General features: G+C 40.4%; 1 protein-coding gene across 1 annotated transcript in view; it reads left to right on the top strand.

The window, feature by feature from the left end:
* LOC311299321 (uncharacterized protein) overlaps positions 1-22,435 on the top strand; it is a gene marked incomplete at its 3' end in the record, with an annotated part of 76,289 nt that extends 53,854 nt beyond the window's left edge. Inside the window, exons 3-4 of the mRNA XM_084422834.1 lie at positions 10,172-11,119; positions 22,404-22,435. Of these exons, the coding sequence (XP_084278960.1) occupies positions 10,172-11,119; positions 22,404-22,435 (980 nt within the window). The remainder of the gene's footprint in view (positions 1-10,171; positions 11,120-22,403) is intronic.
* Positions 22,436-24,268: the final 1,833 nt, after the last annotated feature.

The raw sequence follows: 24,268 nt of genomic DNA on the forward strand, positions 1-24,268 counted from the left end.
GCGAGACGACTCTTCGATTGAGGCATCGCCACGTACCCATGCTCCTGAACACCATCGACATGGAGGAGAAGTTGATGGTCGGTGTGTGTCGTCATGCCCCGTTCTCCATGACACATCCCTTTATTCATAGAGACACAACAATGACAACTGAAGGTTGCTGGTGTTCCTGGTTTAAAAGTAATAAAACTGTTTGTGTCCGCGTTAAGTCCTGTTAACAATAGGCTATTGATTGATATGATGTGTTTGCTGCATATCTACAGAAATGTTATGAATCTAAATAAGATTACATTTAGCTGATGCTTTTATTCACAACAACTTACAATAGAGGCAACAATATTCATCGTCTACAATGCCAGTTTAAAAAAGAAGCAGGAAACTAATTTGAGTAAAGAACAACCTTCTTTTAAAGTAACATTCTTAAAGGGGTGGTTCAGGATTTTGGACATCGGACCTCATTTCCAAGTTAGCCTGGGTGTTATTTATCAGTGGAGACAGTTTTCAAAATGTTCTTCCAGTCCTTCCAGTTGCTTAGTTCGCCGGTGCTAGGCTAGCATCAGTCAACGGTAACTGCTAGCCTGCCATTAAAAACAGTTTTACCCACTCCACAGTACACCAAAAGCAAATAAATTATAACGCCAGACTATCGATGTAAATGTCTGTTGAGAGAATAATGTTAGAAGTCAAACTACTCTTGCATCACGTGTGTGTGTGTGTGTGTGTGTGGTGGGCGTTCTGGCACAAAATGGCTGCTGTCGCATCATCCAGGTGGAGCTGCACATTGGTGGTGGTTGAGGAGATTCCCCCTTTCATGTAAAGCGCTTTGAGTACCCAGAAAAGTGCTATATAAATGTAACAAATTATTATTATTATTATTATTATTAAAGTTTAAGGGCAATTTTTTTCTTCGTCCTTTGCTATTTGGTTAAGTGTTCTTGTTCTAGTCAGTTTGATGTTTCATTTACACCACAAGGCTTCATGAAGTCAGAACAATTCAACAGTTTCTACAAAATAAACGGAAATTATTACTGTCTCCATGTTAGAATTAGGATTTAATGTGACTCATTCCTGCCTCATTAGCAATTAGCATTTGAATGAACAATGACCCAGTGCTGAGGGAGGAAAATGTATCTTGAGTTTATTACCATTGTTTATGAACATTTTCATTTAAAAGTTAATGGCTAAACGTATCTTTACAAAGGTTCACAATGCTGCTGCAGATGCAATATAATGTAGACAACACTGAATAAATACATTTGTCAGGTTTGATACTGATAATTAATCGCCAGACTCGCGCATTCTCCATGTTTGTAGTTTTTTAGCACCTTTTCACTCGTGTTTGTAGTTCTAACCGAATCCTCGACCAACGCGCGATGGGTTGTGGGCAATATTAGCCGTATCTTTGGAACCAGCATACTACGATTTGGGATGTACTAATTCTGTTTTCTAAGACTGTTTAGGGCGGATAGTATGCGATTTGGGACGCAGCGTCGAGTCTTCTGAGGTGAGGAGAGCAGTTCACGGTATTTCTCATACTTACACAACCATCACACACACTTTATACAGTTTGATTAAGCGACAGGCTCATTTCTATATTGTTTTCATCGATCACAGCGATACTTGTGCGTCTTTTCTGGCGTCTTCCTTCTGAAATAAACATTTAGTGCAGCAGCAGCGAGCATGAGGAGAATAATATGTGGAGTTCATTCAGACCTGAGCGATTTTGTGTTCATTTGTGTGATTGTCTCGATGTTTGGAGTGAGAACTGAATGTCAAGAGTTAAAGTTTGTGATCTGTGAGGGGAATTGATGTGCTTTGTGATGCTCTTTTTATTTTTAAATGTTTTATGATCATTGTTAATTTCAGCGCATATTATTTTAATTTTATAAGTAGGCTACTTGATTAGTGTCAAAATCAAACCAGATTTAGATTCTTGTGGACATATTATGCTGCTGTATTTATTTCTCTGTAGTGGTTGATGGAGATGAGTGTCATTGTTTTTGTGTTATTGATGTTTTATCCATGTCATATCCATGTGAGAAATAACAGTATTGTATTTCAGTAGAGTAGTTTTACAGGCTTTTATCATTTATCCTGACTCAAATAATGTGTTTCTAACAGCAAACACTCAGAATAAAGTGAGATGATCTGCTGATGATCCTAAATGTCTTGTTGAATGAGTGTTGATAGTCTGAGGCTCATCAATATTAACAGATTTGCTGAAAACAATCTTTATTTCATGACAATAGTTCCTGTTGAACGGGGTGGATTGGGATCCACTGCTGCTTCAATGTATATGTAAATGAGTGATTATCATCAAGGTATTAATCAATATTTTTCTTTCTATATATCACATGAGTTGAATGACTTCTCTGGAGATTTTTATTTGGTTATTGAAGTTACCAGTGTGATTACTGAAATGTTATTTGAATGTAACAGTGCTTGCCTATGGAATAAATAGGCAAGCACTGTTACTACATTCAAATATCAAATGCTTCCAGAAATTAAATAGGGACTTGTTTTGTGTTTGAGAAAGGTCTTCAACGTGTTAAAACACATAGGGGTCATTGAAGTCTATAGTTTAAAGGACCATTTCTCAGTTAAAGCCTTACTTTCCAGTTAGACTAAAATGTAGCTTTTCTTGAGAAAGAACGCATTATCTTGATGTTTTGAGACAAGACTCCTGTTTAAGGTTAGAGCCTGGCCAAATCCAACCTTGGAAAACCTGTGTGTCGGTGTGTGTGTTAGTCTTCTTGTTTACAGGTTAAGGAACCTCTGGCATTGTTGGAGATTGACTGAGTTGTTGTTCGGGACATGCTGGCACCCAGCAACCCAAATCTGCGACCTGGAAGGTCACGACGTGCCTGACTTCAGGGTCCGAGTGTCAGCGGCATAATCTATGGAGATATGCTTCAGTCTATCTGTATATGTGTGGGAAATTACTATGTTTATCTATTTCTTAGCCAATGAGAATCATTCAGCCTGTAAGCAATGACGTAGCTTAGACCTTGGAAATGGTGTAACTGCTGTGATCTTTGTAACTGTAAGCGGGGCGGCCTACGAACTCCTGTGTGAGTCTTGAAGCTGAACTTCTGCTGATGAAACCGCAAACTATCTTCAGTAAAACCTTTATTAAATTTTTTATAATTCTGACTCCGGGTCTTCTTTCAAACATCTGGTCCTTGGGTCCTAAACTGTTAACCCCTAACACTGTTTTCACCTCATTTATTATGCTGATGTCTTCAGATCTCCTGTAAATTGACACTTAAAGCTCATTTCATTGGTGTCAGCAGACTGAGGGGATTTGTTGGCTACTGTATGTTTATTTCTGTATTTATGATTTTAACTGTTTTTCTTAACTTTTATTTATATTAGGAATCATTTTAATTATTTATATTCTTTTCTTTATTTCTAGATACCTGTATTTTAATGAAGAAGCAGTATAATGCTAGGATTAGCAATAAATAGATGGATGTCTAACAGATATAGACAGACATAAATGCTTAGAAGTGTCATGTATTATTAAAAAAAATTTGAAAAAAGAATTGATATTTTTGATTTTGGCAGATCAGCTCCTCCCACGCTGGAATACATCATCAGAGAAGCTCCTCCCACTGCAATCACCTCATCAGTGAAGCTCCGCCCACAGTAATTCTTCAATAAATGCTGTAAATTCCCATCAGCTACGAGTGAAGATGAGCATCAGGAAGAGCTGAAATCTGGCAAGACTGAGTTTATTAAAGAGGACAGTGAGAAAATGAGTGATCCAGAACCCTGCAGAATGAAACACACTGAAGATCCTGAAGAACAAAGAGGTTGGTGTTTATTCTTCATTCATTCATGATGCTGAAGAACATTCATGTTAGAAACATTCAAGCTCTTCATCACATTTAGATAAACAGTTCAACTATGAAATGGTACAGAATAATAAATAGACTTAATTAGGGGTGCAACGGATCAAAAAACTCACGGTTCGGATCGTTTCTCGGATCAGAGTCACGGATCGGATCATTTTTCGGATCAGCAAAAAAAAAAAAAAAAAGACAAGACAAATAAACACAAGTTTTGTCTTTTTGTTTATTAACATTTTTAAAATATTAAATTAAAATATATAAAATCAACAGTGGGTGCGCGACGGGTTCATTCCATGAAGCGTGACTATAAACACACTGATAGCGTTTGGGATGGCTTTAGCCCGGTCTGATTGTGCAACGTTGAAACACTGGGGTGATGTCGCTTCAAATGCGTGGCCATGCTTGATGTGTTTCCACGGATGTCCCGATACCACTTTTTCACTTCCGATACGATACCGATGCCGCAGCATATCGGCTATTTGCCGATACCGATATCAATCCGATATTTTTATTTTATTCTTGAACTAATACTACTAATAATAAAATATATGGAAGCACTTTGCTCAATTAGCCACATAAAAACATCTCACTCAAATGGAGAACAAATACTTCTCCAGTATATAGTCCACAACAACAGTTGATAATGAAAGACTGTCACCCTTTATTCAAAAGACCTTGAGATATGTTTGGTAATTGTAGGCTACCTGAATGAATTTAAAATTAATTTGCTATATTTCAGATCAATATATTTGTTTCCTTAAAATTCTAATTAACTTTAACGTTATTCTCATCTGAATTATAAATCATTTATTTCTGTATAAAATGATACTACCATTAAAAACACATTTGATTTTCTTTTTTAATCAATGTAGAATGTGTAACTTCAAAATAAACAGATTACTCTGTTTGAGGACAAGAAATGAAAACCAATGCAATATAATGAATATGTCCAAAAGATGAGATAATTTTTGCTTTTAAACAGCATGTGTGTGTGTGTGTGTGTGTGATTGTTCGATCGCGCCCGTGCCTCTCTCCCTCTCTCTCTCTCTGTCTGACACACACACACTCCAGCATACATCGCAGCCTGTTCATTTTGCTGCGTTCATATTTTTTTACAGTCTATGGTTCACACCATACGCGAATAGAGAGTCAAATTCACGTCTAGTTCGATGCTTGAACAGTTTGAATCCTTTCGCGCGTCCAAAGCGAATAGGACGCGCCGCGCGCGTATAATGATAAAGCGAGCGTTTGAAGCGAAATAGACGCGTGTTCCAGGGAAGCCAAAATGCTCCCATACAGGGGATTTAAATGACGCGGGGCGTTCAAGCTCCTCCGTTCCTCCGCTCGCCATGACCATGCTGTGTGTGGACTGAAAAGCAATTTGCCGTAAAGCAATTTGTGTTTCGCGCTCGTTCTCGTTCTCGCTTCTCACGAGACTTCCAATTTCTGTCTTGCCGGGACAGTAGTCCCCAAGTTGCAAGGTTGGTTTTCCGCCTGGGAACGCTGGGGGGAGCGGGGAAAGTCACCAATATCACCAGAACAGGTTGTTTAACCATCCAAATGATTTCTAGACAGTTTTATTAAGTTAAAAAAGTTACCAAGTTCTCCTTTAATTTAGGGTGTAGATGACATTAACTTTAATTATTATCATTCATAATGTTTTAATATGAATTAAAAGCAAAATGAGTGAAAACATTTACATTAGGGAGTGAAAATATCCAATAATCATCCTACTGTTTACAGTGGTAATTTATTAATTATAATTTAATTTAATTAAAATTTTTAGTTTTAGGGTAATCTTTGAAGGATGAACAAAAAAATGTGTTATCACGTTAAAAATAACACAAAATATTATAGTTTTGAAGTGCTGGAAGAAGATGTGTAGTACTTGTAAGCCTTTGACTATTTCTGTCACAATTCATAGTTCCCTTTCGAGAGGTCTCTCGTATTGCGTAAAGCTAGCTTACGCTATGGGAAAACCTCCTTTTCTCGAGAATATTGAAGCAAACTTTTTAAAACACAACTGAGCGCGGGAGCGGTCATTGGCTGTGCTGCGGCAACTGCACGAACCTATGACGAGGCGGCTTTGACGCGAGAACCAATCAGGGCGCCTTGGTGCGTCAGAGTCCGCCAGTATTGGTGTGGTCAGAGGCTATATATTGCCGTGCCTCGCCTAGGTGCTCCAGATTTTTACTCCTTCAGCGACTTCTCCACTTCGCTGACCTCCGGAATAGAAGCACTCACCGCCGTTGAAACGCCTTTCAGTGGGATAAGCTCCTGAGGACGTTGGCTTCATTCACCACCTTCAGCGCGCTGTTTAGCTGTGCCATCTGGCGCGCCATATCCTTTTTTTGCAAATCCTGTGTGTTCGCCTCTGCGTTCACACTCTAAAAGTCCCCAGTCCCCGTGTGCCTCGGTCTCTCTCCAGCGGTGTCCCTCGCCAGTCCTGTTTACACTGGCCGACCAGCGCCCCTCTCTGCGAGCGGCGGACCTCATGTCATTCGGGGCTTCAGACAAGGAGGAAGAGTAAAAAGATGACAGCCTTTCCCTTGCGGCTTCGGACTGCGACGACTGGGCGGGGTCCGTTTCCGGCCCCCCTCCGTCTGACAGTGCTTGTGTGTAGGTGTGCAAACTTTATAGCGGGCAGATGACCTACATATGACACATGGAGAAAAGAGCTCCTTCCTTGCTTTATTTGTGTCGCCGTGAAAATGGTGTATATTTGCAGGCGAGTGTGCTTCACGGCAGACTCGTTGGCTGCGGAGTTTACATTTCCAGCCGCCTGAACAGAGGGAACTGGGGAATGTCTGAAGGATTTTCGAGAGATTGGTCCGGCCTCGGCGGGACTCGAATTCTCTTTTTCTTCCTGTGGCTAGGACGGCTTACGAGGCTCGGGGTCCAATGCAATCCTGGGTGGGGGACCCCGCCTCTCAGGGAACGGAGCGCATCTAGCAGAGCGGGAGAGGCGATGGACTTCATTCGCTGGGCGGGGCTGGGTGACCGGCGGCGCTGACTTGGGCTGCTGTTGAGGAGGGCTTCCTTCTGGTCTGGCAGCTCGAAGCCGAGCTGGAACGTTTCGGAAGGAAGTGGCTCATCGCCTGTGATGCTTTCTGTGCCTCCTTGTAGCGCTTGGAGAAGCTCTTAACGGCCTGGCCAAAGAGACCGGAAGTGGAGATGGGGGAGTCCAGGAAAGCCGCCCTATCTGCCTCCTTCATATCCGTTGAGTTCAACCACAGGTGCCGCTCGAGCACCGTTAGGTTGGCCATGCTCCTTCCGATGGCCTGGGCTGTAGACTTCACCTCGCCCCGTAGCTTTTATCTTTAGCACCGTCAACGTTGGAGAGCGCTGAAGAGAAAGAAGGCCATTATGATGTGTGCGCCCCTACACATAAACACTCCCAGATAGGCACAGACAGGGGGCATGGAGGGTTTAACCTCCTAGCGCCCTTGAGAAAACACCCAATGAGGTCGTTCCCCCTCCCCCCTCCTCCTGTTGTGGCAGCCATAACAGCGTTTCACGAGCCGGTAGCCGACAAACCACTGGGAAGGAATGACTTCATTGTGTGTTTTCTCAAGGGCGCTAGGAGGTTAAACCCTCCGTGCCCCCTGTCTGTGCCTATCTGGGACCTCTCTAAAGTCCTGGAGGCCATGAAGGGTCCCCCATTCGAGCCACTTCAGTCTGTGGACCTGAAGTTGCTCTCGCTCAAAACTGCTTTTCTGCTGGCGCTTGCCTCAGTCAAGCGAGTGGGCGATTTACAGGTGCTATCTATGAACGCCTCCTGTCTGGAATTTGGGCCAAATGACTCCAAGGTCATCCTTAAACTTAGGCACAGTTATGTTCCTAAAGTGCTCTTCTCCCCATTCAGAGCACAGGTAACTTCCCTGCTGGCTCTCTCCTCGCCAGATGATGAGAGTGATGCGTATTTACTCTGCCCCGTAAGGGCTCTCAGGATTTATCTGGAGCGTTCTGCCTCGTTTAGGCAGTCAGAGCAGCTCCTTGTATGCTTTGGCGGCTGCACTAAAGGTTTAGCCCTCACAAAGCAGAGACTGACGCGCTGGATAGTGTATGTTATCGCGCTAGTTTATAAGTCCAAAGGCCTTTGCCCCTTGGGCGTTAGAGCTCACTCCACTTTGTGGGCCTGGTCCAGTTGAATACCCATTGAGGACATTTGTGCAGCGGCTGGCTGGGCCTCGCCGTTCTCATTTGTGAAGTTTTATAACTTGGAGGTACCCACCTTACAGGCCAAGGTTCTCTCACTGTAAAAGTGTTAAGCACCCCCTCCTCCCTCCTTATGACCATGAACTACGGTTCCTAGTTATCCAGTATATGAAGCCCATCTAGAACTGGCTTATATTAGGATCATGCTTCCCTTGTGGTTCATTCATATGCCTTGGGTTACGGTAGGGCGAAGTTAGCATGCACAGCGTTTTGAAGGTAAGCTAGCCTTACGCAATACGAGAGACCTCTCAAAAGGGAACTACTTGGTTACGTTTCGAAAGGGAACTACTTGGTTACTAACGTAACCTCAGTTCCCTGAGGTGAGAAAACGAGTATTGCGTAACCCGGCGTGCTACTGTGCTAGGATCAGGGGATCGCTTCAGTCGTTTAAAACCTGGAACACCTAGGCGAGGCACGGTGCCTAGGCGAGGCACGGAGGTATATAGCCTCTGACCATGCCCATACTGTTGGGTTCTGTTGGCCAGGCGCCCTGAATGGTTCTCGTGTCAAAGCCGCCTCGCCATAGGTTCGTGAAGTTGCCGCAGCACAGCCAATGACCGCTCTCGCACTCAGTTGTGCTCAGTGCTTGTGTTTAAAAAAGTTTGCTTCAATATTCTCGAGAAAAGGAGGTTTTCCCATAGAGTAAGCTAGCCTTACGCAATACTCGTTCCCTCATCTCAGGGAACTGAGGTTACGTTAGTAACCAAGTAGTTATGGTTAGTTACTACATTAGACTAAATCCATGGTGAATGTTGCTGATTTGTGGACTGAAAGCCTTCTATAAGTGTTTCTCTTGTTTCCACGTCAGTGCTGTTTGATCTGATATCTATGTGTTAGGGCTAGTTAGGGAACTCTGCGTCGAATCGAAATGTTTCTCACTGGATCTCGCAGCGACGATGTTAGAAATTCTGAGGCGAATTCAATGGATTTCTTCACTGGATCTCCAGAGTCTGGATCTCCTAGTAACAGTGTTGTGTGATCGAGATCGGCCCGCATCTGGCAAGTTCGGCATTTTCATTCCACTTTCATTTTGTTTGCATTTGCTGCTCGGCAACGTCATGGTCGCACCAGCGTGACCTAAAAAATATTTGGTCACACCGGCAGGAAAAATGGTCGCAAAAGGCGATCAATTGGTCACAGTCTGGAGCCCTGCTGTTTTTTGTTTTTTTTAACAAATGGTCAGTAAACGGAGGTTTGAGAATTTTATATTGATTGTCAACATCAGATCAAGCTAAATACTATTTGAACTGTTTTATTTTACATAATCAGTAAACACCAAGTTACTAATAAAGTTGTATTTGTCAAATATCATATGCTATTCATAGTTATAGAGATTCTTCTTAGAGTAACTTTGGTAACAGGGATGATGAATACAGTCAGTACTACAGTTTGTGTAAAAACTGAGACAATGGATTGAGATTATTTTTTTGTCCTCCCATAATCTAATAGAAAGAGCCCAGATGATGTCACTTCCTGTGTGTCACAGTTTTAAGAAATAATCATTTTTTAATAGTTTTTTTTTTTTTAAAGGAGGAAAATCATGTCAAAAGTAACAGGATTGAGTGAAACATGTACGGTAGGACATGGGTAATGCTAATAAACGCTTTTGTTATTTCTCACAGGGTAATTCACTTGAGTTTGTGTTACTGGTGTCCAACTTTCACATGCGCATGAATGGAAGTCAGTACAAGGAAAAGTCTAGTGTGAACGGCCATAAATAATTAACGGTTTTAGTCAAATAAATATCAATCTCAAAGTTGGTGTAAAAATGTGGCAGTATTGTATATTTTAATGTTAATATCATGTTAGATAATTGTGTCATTTACCAAATATATTTAATAGTTCTTGCTAAAGAAACAAGGGATTTGTGCATATGTTTTAAAAATAATAATTGGAAGATAAATTTACCTCATTCATGAAAAGTTTCAAGGACATATAATCTATTTATAAAAAGGCATCAAATTATCATAATATTTTATAACAGTTGTCTACTTTCTACTATTACATCAGGGCTCACTTTCATGTCCTTCACTTTATATTTCTCTCTTTAAATTATTTTGATGTACTGAAGATGAAATTAATAATTTTCTCTTTGATTTCAGACCTGATGGAAGAGAGTGAGGAGAGTGAAGAACTGAGTGAAGTGGAGGAGGAGAGTGAAGAACTGAGTGAAGAGAAGGAGGAGAGTGAAGAACTGAGTGAAGTGGAGGAGGAGAGTGAAGAACTGAGTGAAGAGAAGGAGGAGAGTGAAGAACTGAGTGAAGTGGAGGAGGAGAGTGAAGAACTGAGTGAAGAGAAGGAGGAGAGTGAAGAACTGAGTGAAGTGAAGGAGGAGAGTGAAGAACTGAGTGAAGAGAAGGAGGAGAGTGAAGAACTGAGTGAAGTGAAGGAGGAGAGTGAAGAACTGAGTGAAGAGAAGGAGGAGAGTGAAGAACTGAGTGAAGTGAAGGAGGAGAGTGAAGAACTGAGTGAAGTGAAGGAGGAGAGTGAAGAACTGAGTGAAGTGAAGGAGGAGAGTGAAGAACTGAGTGAAGTGAAGGAGGAGAATGAAGAACTGAGTGAAGTGAAGGAGGAGAGTGAAGAACTGAGTGAAGTGAAGGAGGAGAGTGAAGAACTGAGTGAAGTGGAGGAGGAGAGTGAAGAACTGAGTGAAGTGAAGGAGGAGAGTGAAGAACTGAGTGAAGTGGAGGAGGAGAGTGAAGAACTGAGTGAAGTGAAGGAGGAGAGTGAAGAACTGAGTGAAGTGAAGGAGGAGAGTGAAGAACTGAGTGAAGTGAAGGAGGAGAGTGAAGAACTGAGTGAAGTGGAGGAGGAGAGTGAAGAACTGAGTGAAGTGAAGGTGGAGAGTGAAGAACTGAGTGAAGTGGAGGAGGAACATCATGTCAAACCTGGAGGAAAACCTTTGAGTCGCTCAAAGACTAAAAAGACATTGTTAAAGAAAAGAAGAGCCAAGAAATCTTTCACATGCACTCAGTGTGGAAAGAGCTTCACAACCAAACAAGATCTTAAACGTCACATGAGAGTTCACACTGGAGAGAAGCCGTTCTCATGTGATCAGTGTGGGAAGAGTTTCAGTCAATTATCATCCCTTAATCTTCACAAGAGGATCCACACTGGAGAGAAGCCGTTCTCATGTGATCAGTGCGGCAAAGCATTTCTTAGGTCATCACACCTGACAGTTCATATGAAGGAGAAGCCACATTCATGTTCTGTGTGTGGAAAGGGTTTTTCACAGCTGCAATATTTACACACACATCAGAAAACTCACACTGGTGTGAGAGAGTACATGTGCTTTGAGTGTGAGAAGACTTTCACTACAGCAAACAGTTTAAAACGGCACCAGAGAATTCACACTGGAGAAAAACCTTACAAGTGTTCACACTGTGACAAGAGATTCAGTGACTCAGGACATCTGAAAACACATGAGGATCCACACTGGAAGCACATGTGTGATCTATGTGGGAAGAGTTTCACAATCAAACAGCAACTTGATATTCACATGATGATCCACACGGGAGAGAAGCCATTCATGTGTGATCAGTGTGAAAAGAGATTCTCATGCAAAAGTTATCTTAAGAGTCACATGAGGATCCACACCGGAGAGAAGCCGTTCTCATGTGATCAATGCGGCAAAACATTTTTTAGGTCATCACACCTGAAGAGACACCAGACAGTTCATACGAAGGAGAAGCCGCATTCATGTTCTGTGTGTGGAAAGAGTTTTTCACAGCTGGTTCATTTACATACACATGAGAAAACTCACACTGGTGTGAGAGAGTACATGTGCTTTGAGTGTGAGAAGACTTTTACTACAGCGGACAATTTAAAACGGCACCAGAAAATTCACACTGGAGAAAAACCTTACAAGTGTTCACACTGTGACGAGATTCAGTCGATCATCACATCTGAAAACACATGAGAGGATCCACACTGGAGAAAAACCTTACAAGTGTTCACACTGCGACAAGAGATTCAGTGTGTCATCATCTCTGAAAACACATGAGATGATCCACACTGGAGAAAAACCTTACAAGTGTTCACACTGTGATGAGAGATTCAGTCATTTATCACATCTGAAATCACATGAGAGGATCCACAGCAGAGAGAAGTCGCACACGTGTGATCAGTGCGGGACGAGTTTCTCCTTTAAAACTCACCTGAATCTGCACATGAAGATCCATGCAGTGGAGAAACCACTTCACCTCAGTCTGAGATCACGGTAAGTAGTTTATTTTCATGTGCTGAGCAACAAAGTCTCTTCTGTGTAAGTTAGGCACACAATCACCCTATAGCCAAATCTCTCCTCTCCACCTATAGCCGGTGTGTGGTGAGCACAGGACACTTTGTTGACTGATTGATATCTATTAAACGTACAGTATGTAATTTTGTTCGCCGCTAGAGGTCGCTAACCTCTTACAATAACAAAGGCGTAGTTTAATGACGCAACGTTTGCTAAGAATTATGGATCTTGTCGTCAACGTCAAGCCGACTGATATAATAATGTTTATGAGTAATACATTTATGTTTTTATCATGACTGTGATATGAAGCAATAGAGCATCTGGCGCGAGTGATTTCAATGTTAAGACGCGTTTACGCGCATCTGGAGGTCTTGCGGCGCGAATTTAGCGCGGCGCGGTGGATGTAAATTCTCCTCATTCGCACGTCCACTTCGCTTCAAAATTTTGCTTTTTACACGTGTCATATTGTTAACGAACTTTAGCGATTTTTTTTTTTTTTTTTTTTGCAACCGTTTGAAGAACATGAACGTAAATATGAACACAAGATTAAACGTGACATAAAGAAAATGATTATTGGCAGTCATGTTGCCTCTGAAGTCGGTGTATACGGGTACATTTCTCATTCCTCCTTCGTTTGAAGTGTGGTCCCGAAAAATCTTCGTTTCAAGGACCACCAAACCAGACGGAGCACACAACAGAGCTTCGTCATGGACACCCTCAGCATACAGCCGGTGAGTCTCATGAAACTAGTGCTCCTCGACAGGTAGAGAAACAAGCCGATCGACTTACTGATCGATGGCACAAACAGGGAGCTAAACCCAAAGGCACTCGAGACATCAGATTGTCACGAGCATCACATATTGCTGCAGTAGCATCCTCTACCTAAGATACAGCTCTGACAAGGATTGCAAACACTGGTCTCCTACCACCGCCTATACATCTTGAGAACAGATTTGAAGTACTAATGAATGTAAATGAGGAATCCCCAAACGTGATGAATGTGATCGAACACAGACTGAATGGGCCAGTAGCTAACACTGATGCTAACTGGTGCTCAAGGTCGAGCAGACAGCGGCACTCAGCTCAGAGCGCAGCCGGGCCCAGGACTCTGATAGTGGGGGACTCCATAATCAGAAACATTAGCAACAGGGATACAACTACATGCTGCCTTCCACAAGCAACAACTTCTGATATAAACAGGGAACTTCAGAACATTCTGATGAAACATAAGACTGCAAATCGACTCATCATTCATGTGGGGAAGAATGATATTCATAAAGAGCAGTCAGAATTCCTTAAGAAGGATTTCCATGAACTTTTTGAAACACTTAAAAGACTGAAAGTTCAAACATTCATCAGTGGACCTCTCCCAGCAAGAGGAACAAACAGGTTTTCACGGTTGCTTGGGCTAAATACATGGCTGCAAAAAAAAACCTGCAATATAAAAGGAGCGAACTAAATTGACCATTTCAATCTTTTCTGGAGTCAGAGACAACTGTTTCATCGGGATTGCCATCACCCAAACAAACTTGGTTCAAGAGTGCTAAAGGACAATATCTTCTTCTCCCTTAATCATCCTTCTGCAGTGTGTGCCAATCTAAACAGCACACACACACCTGGACACAGTATGAATGACCACATGACTTCACTTCAGCAGCAAAATGGACATGTGGTTGACGTATCACACAAGGACAATGATAACACCACTCCGCCACAACAACCTCTGCTCACGGACACAATCTCAGCTGAGCCCTGCCCACAGAGCTCACCACAGACAGCCATATCAGAAGTGCTCCAAGATTCAGCACCCAAGGACGACTTCCTGGAAAACAGCCAGGGAAGCCAGGACAGCATATCACAACCTCCTATAACACCAGAGCAACAGCCTCTCTCACCAGACATTTTATCCTTATCTCCAGCATCTCCACTTCTGTGCTTCTCACAGAAAATGGAAGAACTGGTGTATGCTGGAACCAAACTATCCCACTCTTTTGCTGCAAGCCCCCAGTTACCTACCAAAAAATGGCAGGCACCGCTACCACCAAAGCCTGCGGGCCCAGCTCGCCCTCCCCCTCCTGTGAGAGCTCTTCGGCCTCTGCCACAACGCCAGGGCCCACACCCTCCTCCATCTGCTCGAGGTGAACCAAAAACAACTGATACCAGCTCTCAGTGATGTGTCGGTCCCCGTTTTGATAACAGTAACTTTCTTAAATGTTTACAGAACAAGCGGGAACCCAGTGTGCCTGTATCTTTCTCCATTGCTGTTCTTTCACAAGATAGAAAGTCTAAGGCCTTCAATAGCCATACAGCAAACCCAACTAATGCATTCGCTCACTTAAAAATAAATCACTTCTAGTCAATGACTTAACCACAAACAACCTGGATGTTATGCTTCTAAATGAAACCTGGCTAGAAGACAGCTGCAGTACAACAGTCCTCAATGAAGCAGCCCCTCCTAACTTTACTTTTATGAGTGTCTGCAGAGCTGTTAAGAGAGGTGGGGGTCTAGCTGCTCTTTTTAAAGATATCTATCAATGTAAGCAAATATCATTTGGGAATTACCCTTCTTTCGAATATCAGTTGTCAAGCCCCTCCTAAAAAAGAACAATCTGGAAAAGACCATATTAAAGGGATAGTTCACTTTGAAATAAAATTTTGGTATGTTTTAGCTTACCTCAAGGGCATCCAAGATGTAGGTGTCTTTTTTTGCAGTAGTTTCAATTTTGATATTTTTAGGCCAAACCGTTCTTGTCTCTCAGGCATATAATGCAGGTCTGTGGTCACTGTCTCAAAGAGCGTGCACAGAGTCCAAATTAAAACAGTTCCCCATCGTCCAAATTAAACAATTCCCCATCGTAAGTACACATTGATAGCCTAAGACACAAAACAAGCGGTTTATGTGAGAAAAAGAACAGTATTTATATAGTTTTTACCTCTAATAACACAGCCACGTCCAAGTGATCTGAAGGCGCGGACGCTTCCTATTGTGTGACGTGTGCGCAGACTGTTGCATAGATATATACACACTAGATGTCGCCTCGTTCCAATGAACTGCCGTAGCCAAGGCGGCATCTATTATATAGATGTTTGTCAAAACCAGTGAAATATCAATTATTTAATCCAATTTTGATACTACAACAAAAACTATACCAGCCTAATTAATGTGAATTTAAAACAAGTAAGCAGTCAGTAACAAAATAAGAACAAACAATCAAATTACAAATAGGGCACATAAATACAATAGAACAAAGAAAGGCTACAAATGAAATAAAAAGTGTTTTTAGAGTTTTTCAGGTAGATCTAACAGGTACAGAAATTTGAACAAAGTAATCAAATGTGAAAAAAAAACATTCATTACTGTATAAATTATATATAGATGGATATTTTTCTAAAGTTGAAAAGGGTAGCCTATTTAGTCAAGAGCAGTGAGTATTTCTTTGTCCTTTGAGTGATTAACATTAAAACACAGAAGCAGGATTATTAGACTGCTGCCCCTTTAAGACCGAGCGCACGGACCGCATTTGAACATGGCAACGTTCATTTGAGATATAACCGACTTTGTTTACTATTGGATACTCGCCAAGACGGGCGTTTTTACCTAATTTTGTGTGAATTCGTCCGTACAAGCGCAAGACGTGAAAGACACGCGCTGAGACGCTGGTTTGCGGGGCGTGCGCTTTGGATGTTTGCGTTCATGGAACTTCTTGACCTGCACACGTCCTGTAATAATGTAGGGAACCACTCGTTATACTTAAATCAGGTAACAGTTCATGTTTTACTTTACTTACATATACGATTTAGTTTTCATCCAAATAACGTGCTGAGTGAACGATCAGCAATCAAGAGCATTCAACAAGTGCGCTCTCTCTCTCTCTCTCTCTCTCTCTCTCTCTCTCTCTCTCTCGTCAGTTAACGTTAATAATAAGCTTTAGCCTCGTTTTATTTTCTTTGCCATTGACATCCAACTGAACAAACTTTCCACTGTTGTCTGTTTAAAGGGATGTGCTCGACCAGCTCGCCTCAGCTATGCCTCAGTTCACCTCGACAAAGCACTCGCGGCGGCCAGTTTCGCTTCACAAAATGTATGTGGTATTGGTGCGTGGTATCGGCGAAATGAGTACGAGTATATGAGGACAGTATCGGCCTGATCCCCGATGCCAGTATCGGTATCAGGCCATCCCTAAATATTAGCTTAGACGTCAGGATTTATGGGAAGTGTTCCTGGTCCCGGCTGATCTAATCTATGCAGCCTAATATTGAATTATAGAAGTCTATAATGTGTTATGTGTATGCTAGGTCAAAGAGATGTGTCTTTAATCTGGCTTTGAACTGACAGAGTGTGTCTGCTTCCCGGACAATGGTAGGAAGACTGTTCCAGAGTTTTGGTGCTAAATAGGAGAAGGATCTACCGCCAGCAGTCGATTTTGATATTCTAGGTATTATCAACTGGCCGGAATTTTGAGATCGCAATAGACGTGAAGGACTATAATGCGTTAAGAGCTCACTCAAGTACTGCGGAGCTAAACCATTTAGTGGTTTGTAAGTAATCAGACATTTTTTTAAATGTATATGATGTTTAATAGGGAGCCAGTGCAGTGTTGACAGAACTGGGCTAATATGGTCATACTTCCTGGTTCTGGTAAGAACTCGAGCTGCTGCGTTTTGAACCAACTGTAGTTTGTTTATTAAGCGTGCAGGGCAACCACCCAGTAGAGCAGGGGTGTCAAACTCATTTTCACTGAGGGCCACTTCAGCATTATGGCTGCCCTCAAAGGGCCGGTTGTAACTGTAAGACTTTTAAAATGTTAATATATTGTCTCTTTATTTGATTATTACTTATTTAAGTTACAAATATTGTATATGCATTTGCAGGGGTGTTTCTAGGTTTTAAAAACATCAGGGGATGAGCCCGAAACATCAGGGGCTGGGTAATAATGATTTGATACAGAGAATAATGTATATTGTATATATGCAGGGGCAAACTGGCTCAAAAATTCAGCCCTGGCACTGTAGCCACACCAGCACACATTACCACACAGTCATGCGTATTCAAATGTGAGGTAGTTTAGGGGGTTCGGGGACATGCTCCCCCGATAAAATTTGGATTTCTCTGACCTACATATGTGCATTTTAAGGTGTTTAAAGGCCAAAAAAATTGAATAACAATAGCTTTAAAAGCATGTCAGTGCAGTAGCATAAATTATTTATTTGTCAAGATAACAGATTCTTAAAAATGAGAATGAGGATAAATATTGCAATGAATGATCCACACTACAAAATGGAAATGCAGAATGTTTCTGCTTATTGTTGACAATACACAATCACATATTCCAAACAGGAATGGCCTTAAATGAGAAATCTTTCAAGGATTATTTTGCATAAATGTTACATTTCAATCAAAAACCAGTGCAATCTTTTTGTGTCCAGAGGCAAATGAGCAATTTATATTACTGTTAAAGATTGGTTTCAGCAACTTGTTTCTTTCCTGAGTTAATCAATGTTTTTGGCACTAATCAGTTTAAAGTTCAATTGTTCACTCATAAAGACAGTCACTTGTCGCCACCTACTGGCTTAATGATGCAAGTGGTGCAAACACAGACAAGCGGAGTGATACAAATGGTGAAAAGGATAATACTGGTACATATTATATTAAATATTATGTAATATATTTAATATATTTAAATAAATATAATATTATATTAAAATTATATAAAATATCATTTTAAATATCAATATTATTCTTCAATCAGTTATATGCAGCAGAATCAGATTTAACAGATTTATTTTTTGACCAATTGTCAAAATAAAGTATAGTCCTACAAAGCTATTTTTATCAGAGCATGAGCAGAGCAGGGAGAACGAGAGGATCGTGATTCGTGTAATTTTACCAGTGTTGCCTAGCACGGCTATACACACCATGTTACAGCACAGTAGTGCTATTGCAAAAAGAAACAAGTCCAGAGAAATTTCATGTCGGCACGTTTTTTTTTTTTTTTTTTTTTTTTGCGGACTTTGCCTTTCCGGTGAGCTTGAACAGAGCTCGCAACACAAACACACACACACACACACACGGAGGTTGCTTGCGGAACATTGAGCAGAACGCGCTGTGAACACGGAGCGGAGAGCACAGCGCGCGCACACAGTGGAACGCGCTTAAGCCTTGTTTATACTTTCGCCTGGCTCCGCAGCGTGAGTCTCCGCAGACTGCGCGCGCACCTCCCCAAACGGACGAGGCGTTTATACTTGACGCGCTCGCCGTTGTACTATTCTTTGAAACGATAGGGGGCGACTCCAGTAATTATCCTCTAACCATCAGGAATCAGCGATGAGAAGAAGAAAGCTATACACACGTGACAATGTTTATTTTAGTACACGGCCACCAATACCACACTACAAAAAGAATCCTGTAAAACCCAGTAAACCCTGAGATTATTGCTAGTGACAATAAAACAAAATATATGGATATGAGAATGTGTATACAACATAACTAAATTAACGATCTCTTACATATTTTCTAATTTCACTAAACATTTCATTAAGTTTCGTGAACATTTTTATTAAACATGGACCTTTATGTTCTTTAAAAATACTTTTTATGCTATTGTATGCTCATTTTTAAAATGTAAGCAACTCATTTAGACGTGCAAACTGGGTGCCAGTGTGGTGAGAAGTTCGAGCTCGGCCAGATTCGGTTCGAAGTCGTTCATCTTCGGATGCGGCGCCGCGCGCGTTGTTACAAAATCTGCCGTGCACACCGCCAGGCGAAATGGGCCCTTGCGCACCCAACGCGCGCGACCGCCCACTCCGCGATGACGTCATTTTTGCCGCGCGCACCTTCGCGCTCGTGCGGACGCGTCGAGTATAAACCAGGCTTTAGAAGTTAATGCATCTTCGGAAGTGGACTCGCACGCAAAGTCATAAAACACGCTGAGCCAGAGTCAAACCATCGCCGAACACGGAGGGGCGCGGCGGCTTTTTAGTATCTTTCGGCCAAAAAACGAAAATGTTATTTTCGGCCGAAAATTTTCGGCAGCCTAAATTTCGTTGCATCCCTAATTTTAAGACACCCATATGCTCTTGCGGGCCACATAAAATAATGTGGCGGGCCGGATTAGGCCCGCGGGCCTTGAGTTTGACACATGTGCAGTAGAGCATTACAATAATCTAGCCTTGAGGTCATGAACGCACAAACTAATTGTTCTGCATTTGTCAATGAGAGCATATGGCATAATTTAGATATATTTTAAGATGGAAAAATGCAGTTTTACAGATACTAGATGCGTGACTTTCAAATTAAAGATTGGTATCAAAGAGCACACCCAGGTTCCTAACCGACGACGAAGACTTAACAGAGCAGCCATCAAGTGTTAGACAGTACTCTAGGTTATTACGTGAGGAAGTTTTTTGTCCAATAATTAGAATCTCTGTTTTTTCAGAATTTAGTAGTAGGTAATTACTAGTCATCCAATTTTTTATATCAGCTATGCATTCCGTTAATTTAGTGAATTGGTAAGTTGGTAAGTTTCGTCTTGGCGTGAAGAAATATACAGCTGAGTATCGTCAGCATAACAGTGAAAGCTAATTCCATGTTTCCTAATGATATCTCCTAATGGTAGCATGTACAGAGTGAACAGCAGCGGTCCTAGTACTGAGCCTTGTGGTACGCCATACTGAACTTGTGATCGATGAGACATCTCTTCATTTACTGCTACAAACTGATAACGGTCAGATAAGTATGATTTAAACCATGCTAGTGCAATTCCACTAATGGCAACATAGTTTTCTAGTCTATTTAAAATAATGTTGTGGTCAATGGTATCAAATACAGCACTAAGATCGAGTAACACTAATAGAGAGATACAACCACGATCGGATGATAAGAGCAAATCATTTGTGACTCTAACAAAAGCAGTCTCAGTACTATGGTACGGTCTAAATCCAGACTGTAAATCCTCGCAGATATCATTTCTTTCTAGAAAGGAACATAGTTGTGAAGATACTGCTTTTTCTAATATGTTTGACAGAAAAGGTAGATTCGAGATCGGCCTGTAATTGACTAATTCTGTAGGATCAAGTTGCGTTTTGTTAACAAGCGGTTTAATCATAGCCAGCTTAAAGTTTTTTGGTACGTATCCTACAGACAAAGATGAATTAATGATATTAAGAAGAGGATCTATGACCTCTGGAAGCATCTCTTTCAGTAGCTTAGTCGGTATAGGGTCTAACATACATGTTGTCGATTTAGATGATTTAACGAGTTTAGTAAATTCTTCCTCTCCTATAGCAACGAATGAATCATATTTTTCCTCAGGGAGACTACAATGCACTGCCTGATGCGATACTGTAGTAGACGGTTGCATAGTTATAATTTTCCCTGATATTATCAATCTTATAAGTAGGGGTGTGCGATATGACGATTTTTGATCGTAGACGATAGGGCTGGGCAAAAAAATCGATTTTTCGATTAATCGTTTTTTAAAATGTGGTCGATTCAAAATCGATTCTCAAACGCCAAGAATCGATTTTTTTCCATCTTTATTTAATATATTACCCAAGTAGGTTTCCTCCACTGTTCATAGGCTTGCAAACTCCATTTTATAGCTAATGCTGTGAGATTTTATGTTAGTTTTATCTAAATCATAAAATAACCTCAACTAGTGCTGAACGTTTAATCATATCGCAATTGCGATGTCAAGCCTATAAGCAATTAGGCTATATGACGCAAAATGCTGCGATTTTATATGAAATAAACAAATTTGGGCTTTTAACACAATTAATGCAGCATCTGTTCATTTTTGGTCATCCTTTGGCTAGTGTTACATGTATTCATGTAACACTAGATCTTATTCATGCAAACGCTTTTAAACCATTCATGCGCGACAAGACAAAAAAGAGCTCGCTGCCTGTGAATGTCCTGACTGTGACACAGAAAAACTTGCGATGATATCGTGCGTGCGCACAAGACAGCCCAGAATAGAGTTATCTTTCGCTCTTGAACGAACAATAACACACACAATTATGCCAAAATGTCTTTTTGTTGAGTATTTTCATAACATAAGAGCAGTCTTATGATGAACGTGAAGAGTTATGACTCTTGAGAGAACGAGGCGTGTGTGAGAGCCGCGTCTCTGAGAACAGCGGCTGGTCTTAAAGGGACAGTACACAGTAGCCACTAATTATCTCTGCCGTTAAAGTTAATCAAAGAACAAAGGGAACAGACAAAAACACTCACTGCTCTTGACTAAAGAACTTTTGTAACTTTGATTAGTCTATATATAATTTATAATTAATGCACCGCAGACTGTTATATAACTTTATTCAATTTCTGTATATGGCCTAGCTGTTAGACAGAAAGGGCACAGATAAAAATTATATGCAATGTTTTTATATGGGTTTATATGAGGATTGTTAACCTGTTTGATAAAGACATGTGACTGTTCTGACTTGTCCAATTTTCAGCATCAATTTTTCAAATCCTGTCTATTCATTGTATGCATTTGAAATGAGTTGGGTTCTGTTTTAACTGTACCCAATTGTACCTAAAATAAAAAGAGTTTAATATACAGGTTTGTAGCTCTTAATTTATTTTTATTAATTAAACACTTGAAAACTTATGTTCACTTTTCTTTTCTTTTTCTTTTTTAATAAATATAGGATTTGTATTAAATATTCATTGAGTCGAATCGAAATCTAATTTACAATCGAAATCGAAAATCGAATCGAGAATCGAAATCGAATCGAATTGAGAGCTTGTGAATCGAAATCGAATCGAATTGTAACATCTGAATCGATACCCAGCCCTAGTAGACGATTAAAATGTCTCCACGATCTGCTTTTGAAGAAATATTGTAGTATGAAAGAAAGAAAGAAAGAAAGAAAGATGAGGGGAATTTGTTTTGCACTCAAGGGAGCCACATTGAACATTAACACAGATAACATTGAAGATACAGTAAAACAAAACAACCAACAACAACACAGCAATAGTGATAACACACAATCATCAATCCAATCACTGAAATGAATCAATAAATAATTAATAATAATCAATAATACACATTTAAAAATGTCTATGTGCCTGTGTCTGATCTGGTCAGTAACTGAATGCTCCTCGGCACAAATGATGTAATGGCACTGATGTAATAGTATCGTGCATTCTTATTCTATCAGTTGCTGTTCTGGCGCCTCTGTCCTATACTGAACAACGCGTCGTATATTCACATAAAAAGTTAACGCAGTGCAACGGGACACTGCAGTTCACAAAAGTTCATAATTTGCTTTAATGCCTTGTCGGTTAAACATTTAATTTGTATGCTGATCTCATTATTTACGCACTCCAATGTTGTTCCAAACCTGTATTAATTTCCTTCTAATATTTTTTTAATATTAATATTTGGAAGAATGTGGCTATCCAAACAGTAGCAGGTCCCCATTGACTTCCATAGGAGAAAAATATACTATGGAAGTCACTGGGGTTCATCAACTGTTTGGTTACCCACATTCTTCCAAATAACTTTTATTTTCAACAGAAGAAAGAAACTTATTCGAGTTTAAAACAACTTGAGAGAGTAAATTATGACAATTTGAATTTTTAGGAGAACTATCTCTTTTAATGTTAATAAAACAACAAAATGCAAAGAGAAAATCACTCACTGCTCTTGACTGATAACTTTAAATAATAGCTTTAATAAGTATCAATGTATAATTTATACAGTTATTGTATAAACTATACAGCTATCTTTTGTTTTATTTTCATATGTTCATTTAATTACTTTCTTCAATGCTACTGTTAAATACACCTACTGTAGCTGAAGAAATAGAGCAGTTTATTTCATTTGTATGTTAAGTTGTGTATGTGTAATGTGTATCTTTGATCTTAATATTTAATAAAGAAAATAATGAGAAATATTTTTATCTTCGCCCCTGTCTGCAATTCTTTTTTATTTTATTTTTTTGTTACCTAAGGCTTTGTTTTTAAAATATAGACATTAGTTTGGCTCACTCAGGGCGGGTCTACGCTAAAACTGCAGTGTCCGTCAAACACCATGTAAAAGTGAATTTTGCATATCAGGTGTCCTTTAAGTCACATGATCAATGTCACTATTTTTTAAACATGTGATTAGCCTAGTTCAGAGTCTGAAATATTAATTATTCCTCTCGCATCATGTCTGTTAGAAATGAAACTTGTTTGTTTTTAGCAGAACTACCAGAAAGCATCTGGAAGGAGAAGACAGAGAGAACGCCAGTGATCCAGAACCTGCAGGATGAAACACACTGAAGAACAAAGAGGTCGGTGTTTATTCTTGATTCCTCATTCATTCATCATGCTGAAGAACATGCTGATGCTCACCAGATTTACATTGTTTCATGTCCAAACTAGTGATTTATAACACAAATCATCTTCATGACATTAAAATAGAGTGTAATTGTGCACAGCAGTTGTTGACCAGATTTGATGGGATTGAAGTGTCTATTGAAGACTGAATATTGACTTTGAGCCTCACTGTTTATGTCACATTTGTCTTTCATTTGAAATCTCACTTGATTTAATGTTTATTTTAGATATGATGGACGTGAACAAGAAAGTAATAACAGAAGCCAAAAAATATGTCTCCTGCCCTCAGTGTGAAAAAAGAGTTTCACTGGAGCCTCCTTTCTGAAATCACTTCTGCCTTCTCATTCTGAAGAAGAGCACTGGAAAAACACACCGGAAAAAGCTTCCATGTTCAGGGAGCTGAAGAAGAGGCCGTAACACTTTCAACAGAGACATGAATCTGAAGTTAATTTTAACTTGTTCATTGTGTGAGATTGTCTCTGTTCTATTTACTTTTAATTAAACTAATTATTTTATCAACAGCTTATTGTTATTGTCCAATTTTATTTGCATCAGGAATAATTTCACAATTTTCAGTTCTGAAAGCCAAGTGTTATGTTTGCTTCTGTGGGGATTTTGGGGATATTT

The sequence above is a fragment of the Rutilus rutilus genome (genome assembly GCF_951802725.1).
Source record: "Rutilus rutilus genome assembly, chromosome: 1".
NCBI lineage: Eukaryota > Metazoa > Chordata > Actinopteri > Cypriniformes > Leuciscidae > Rutilus > Rutilus rutilus.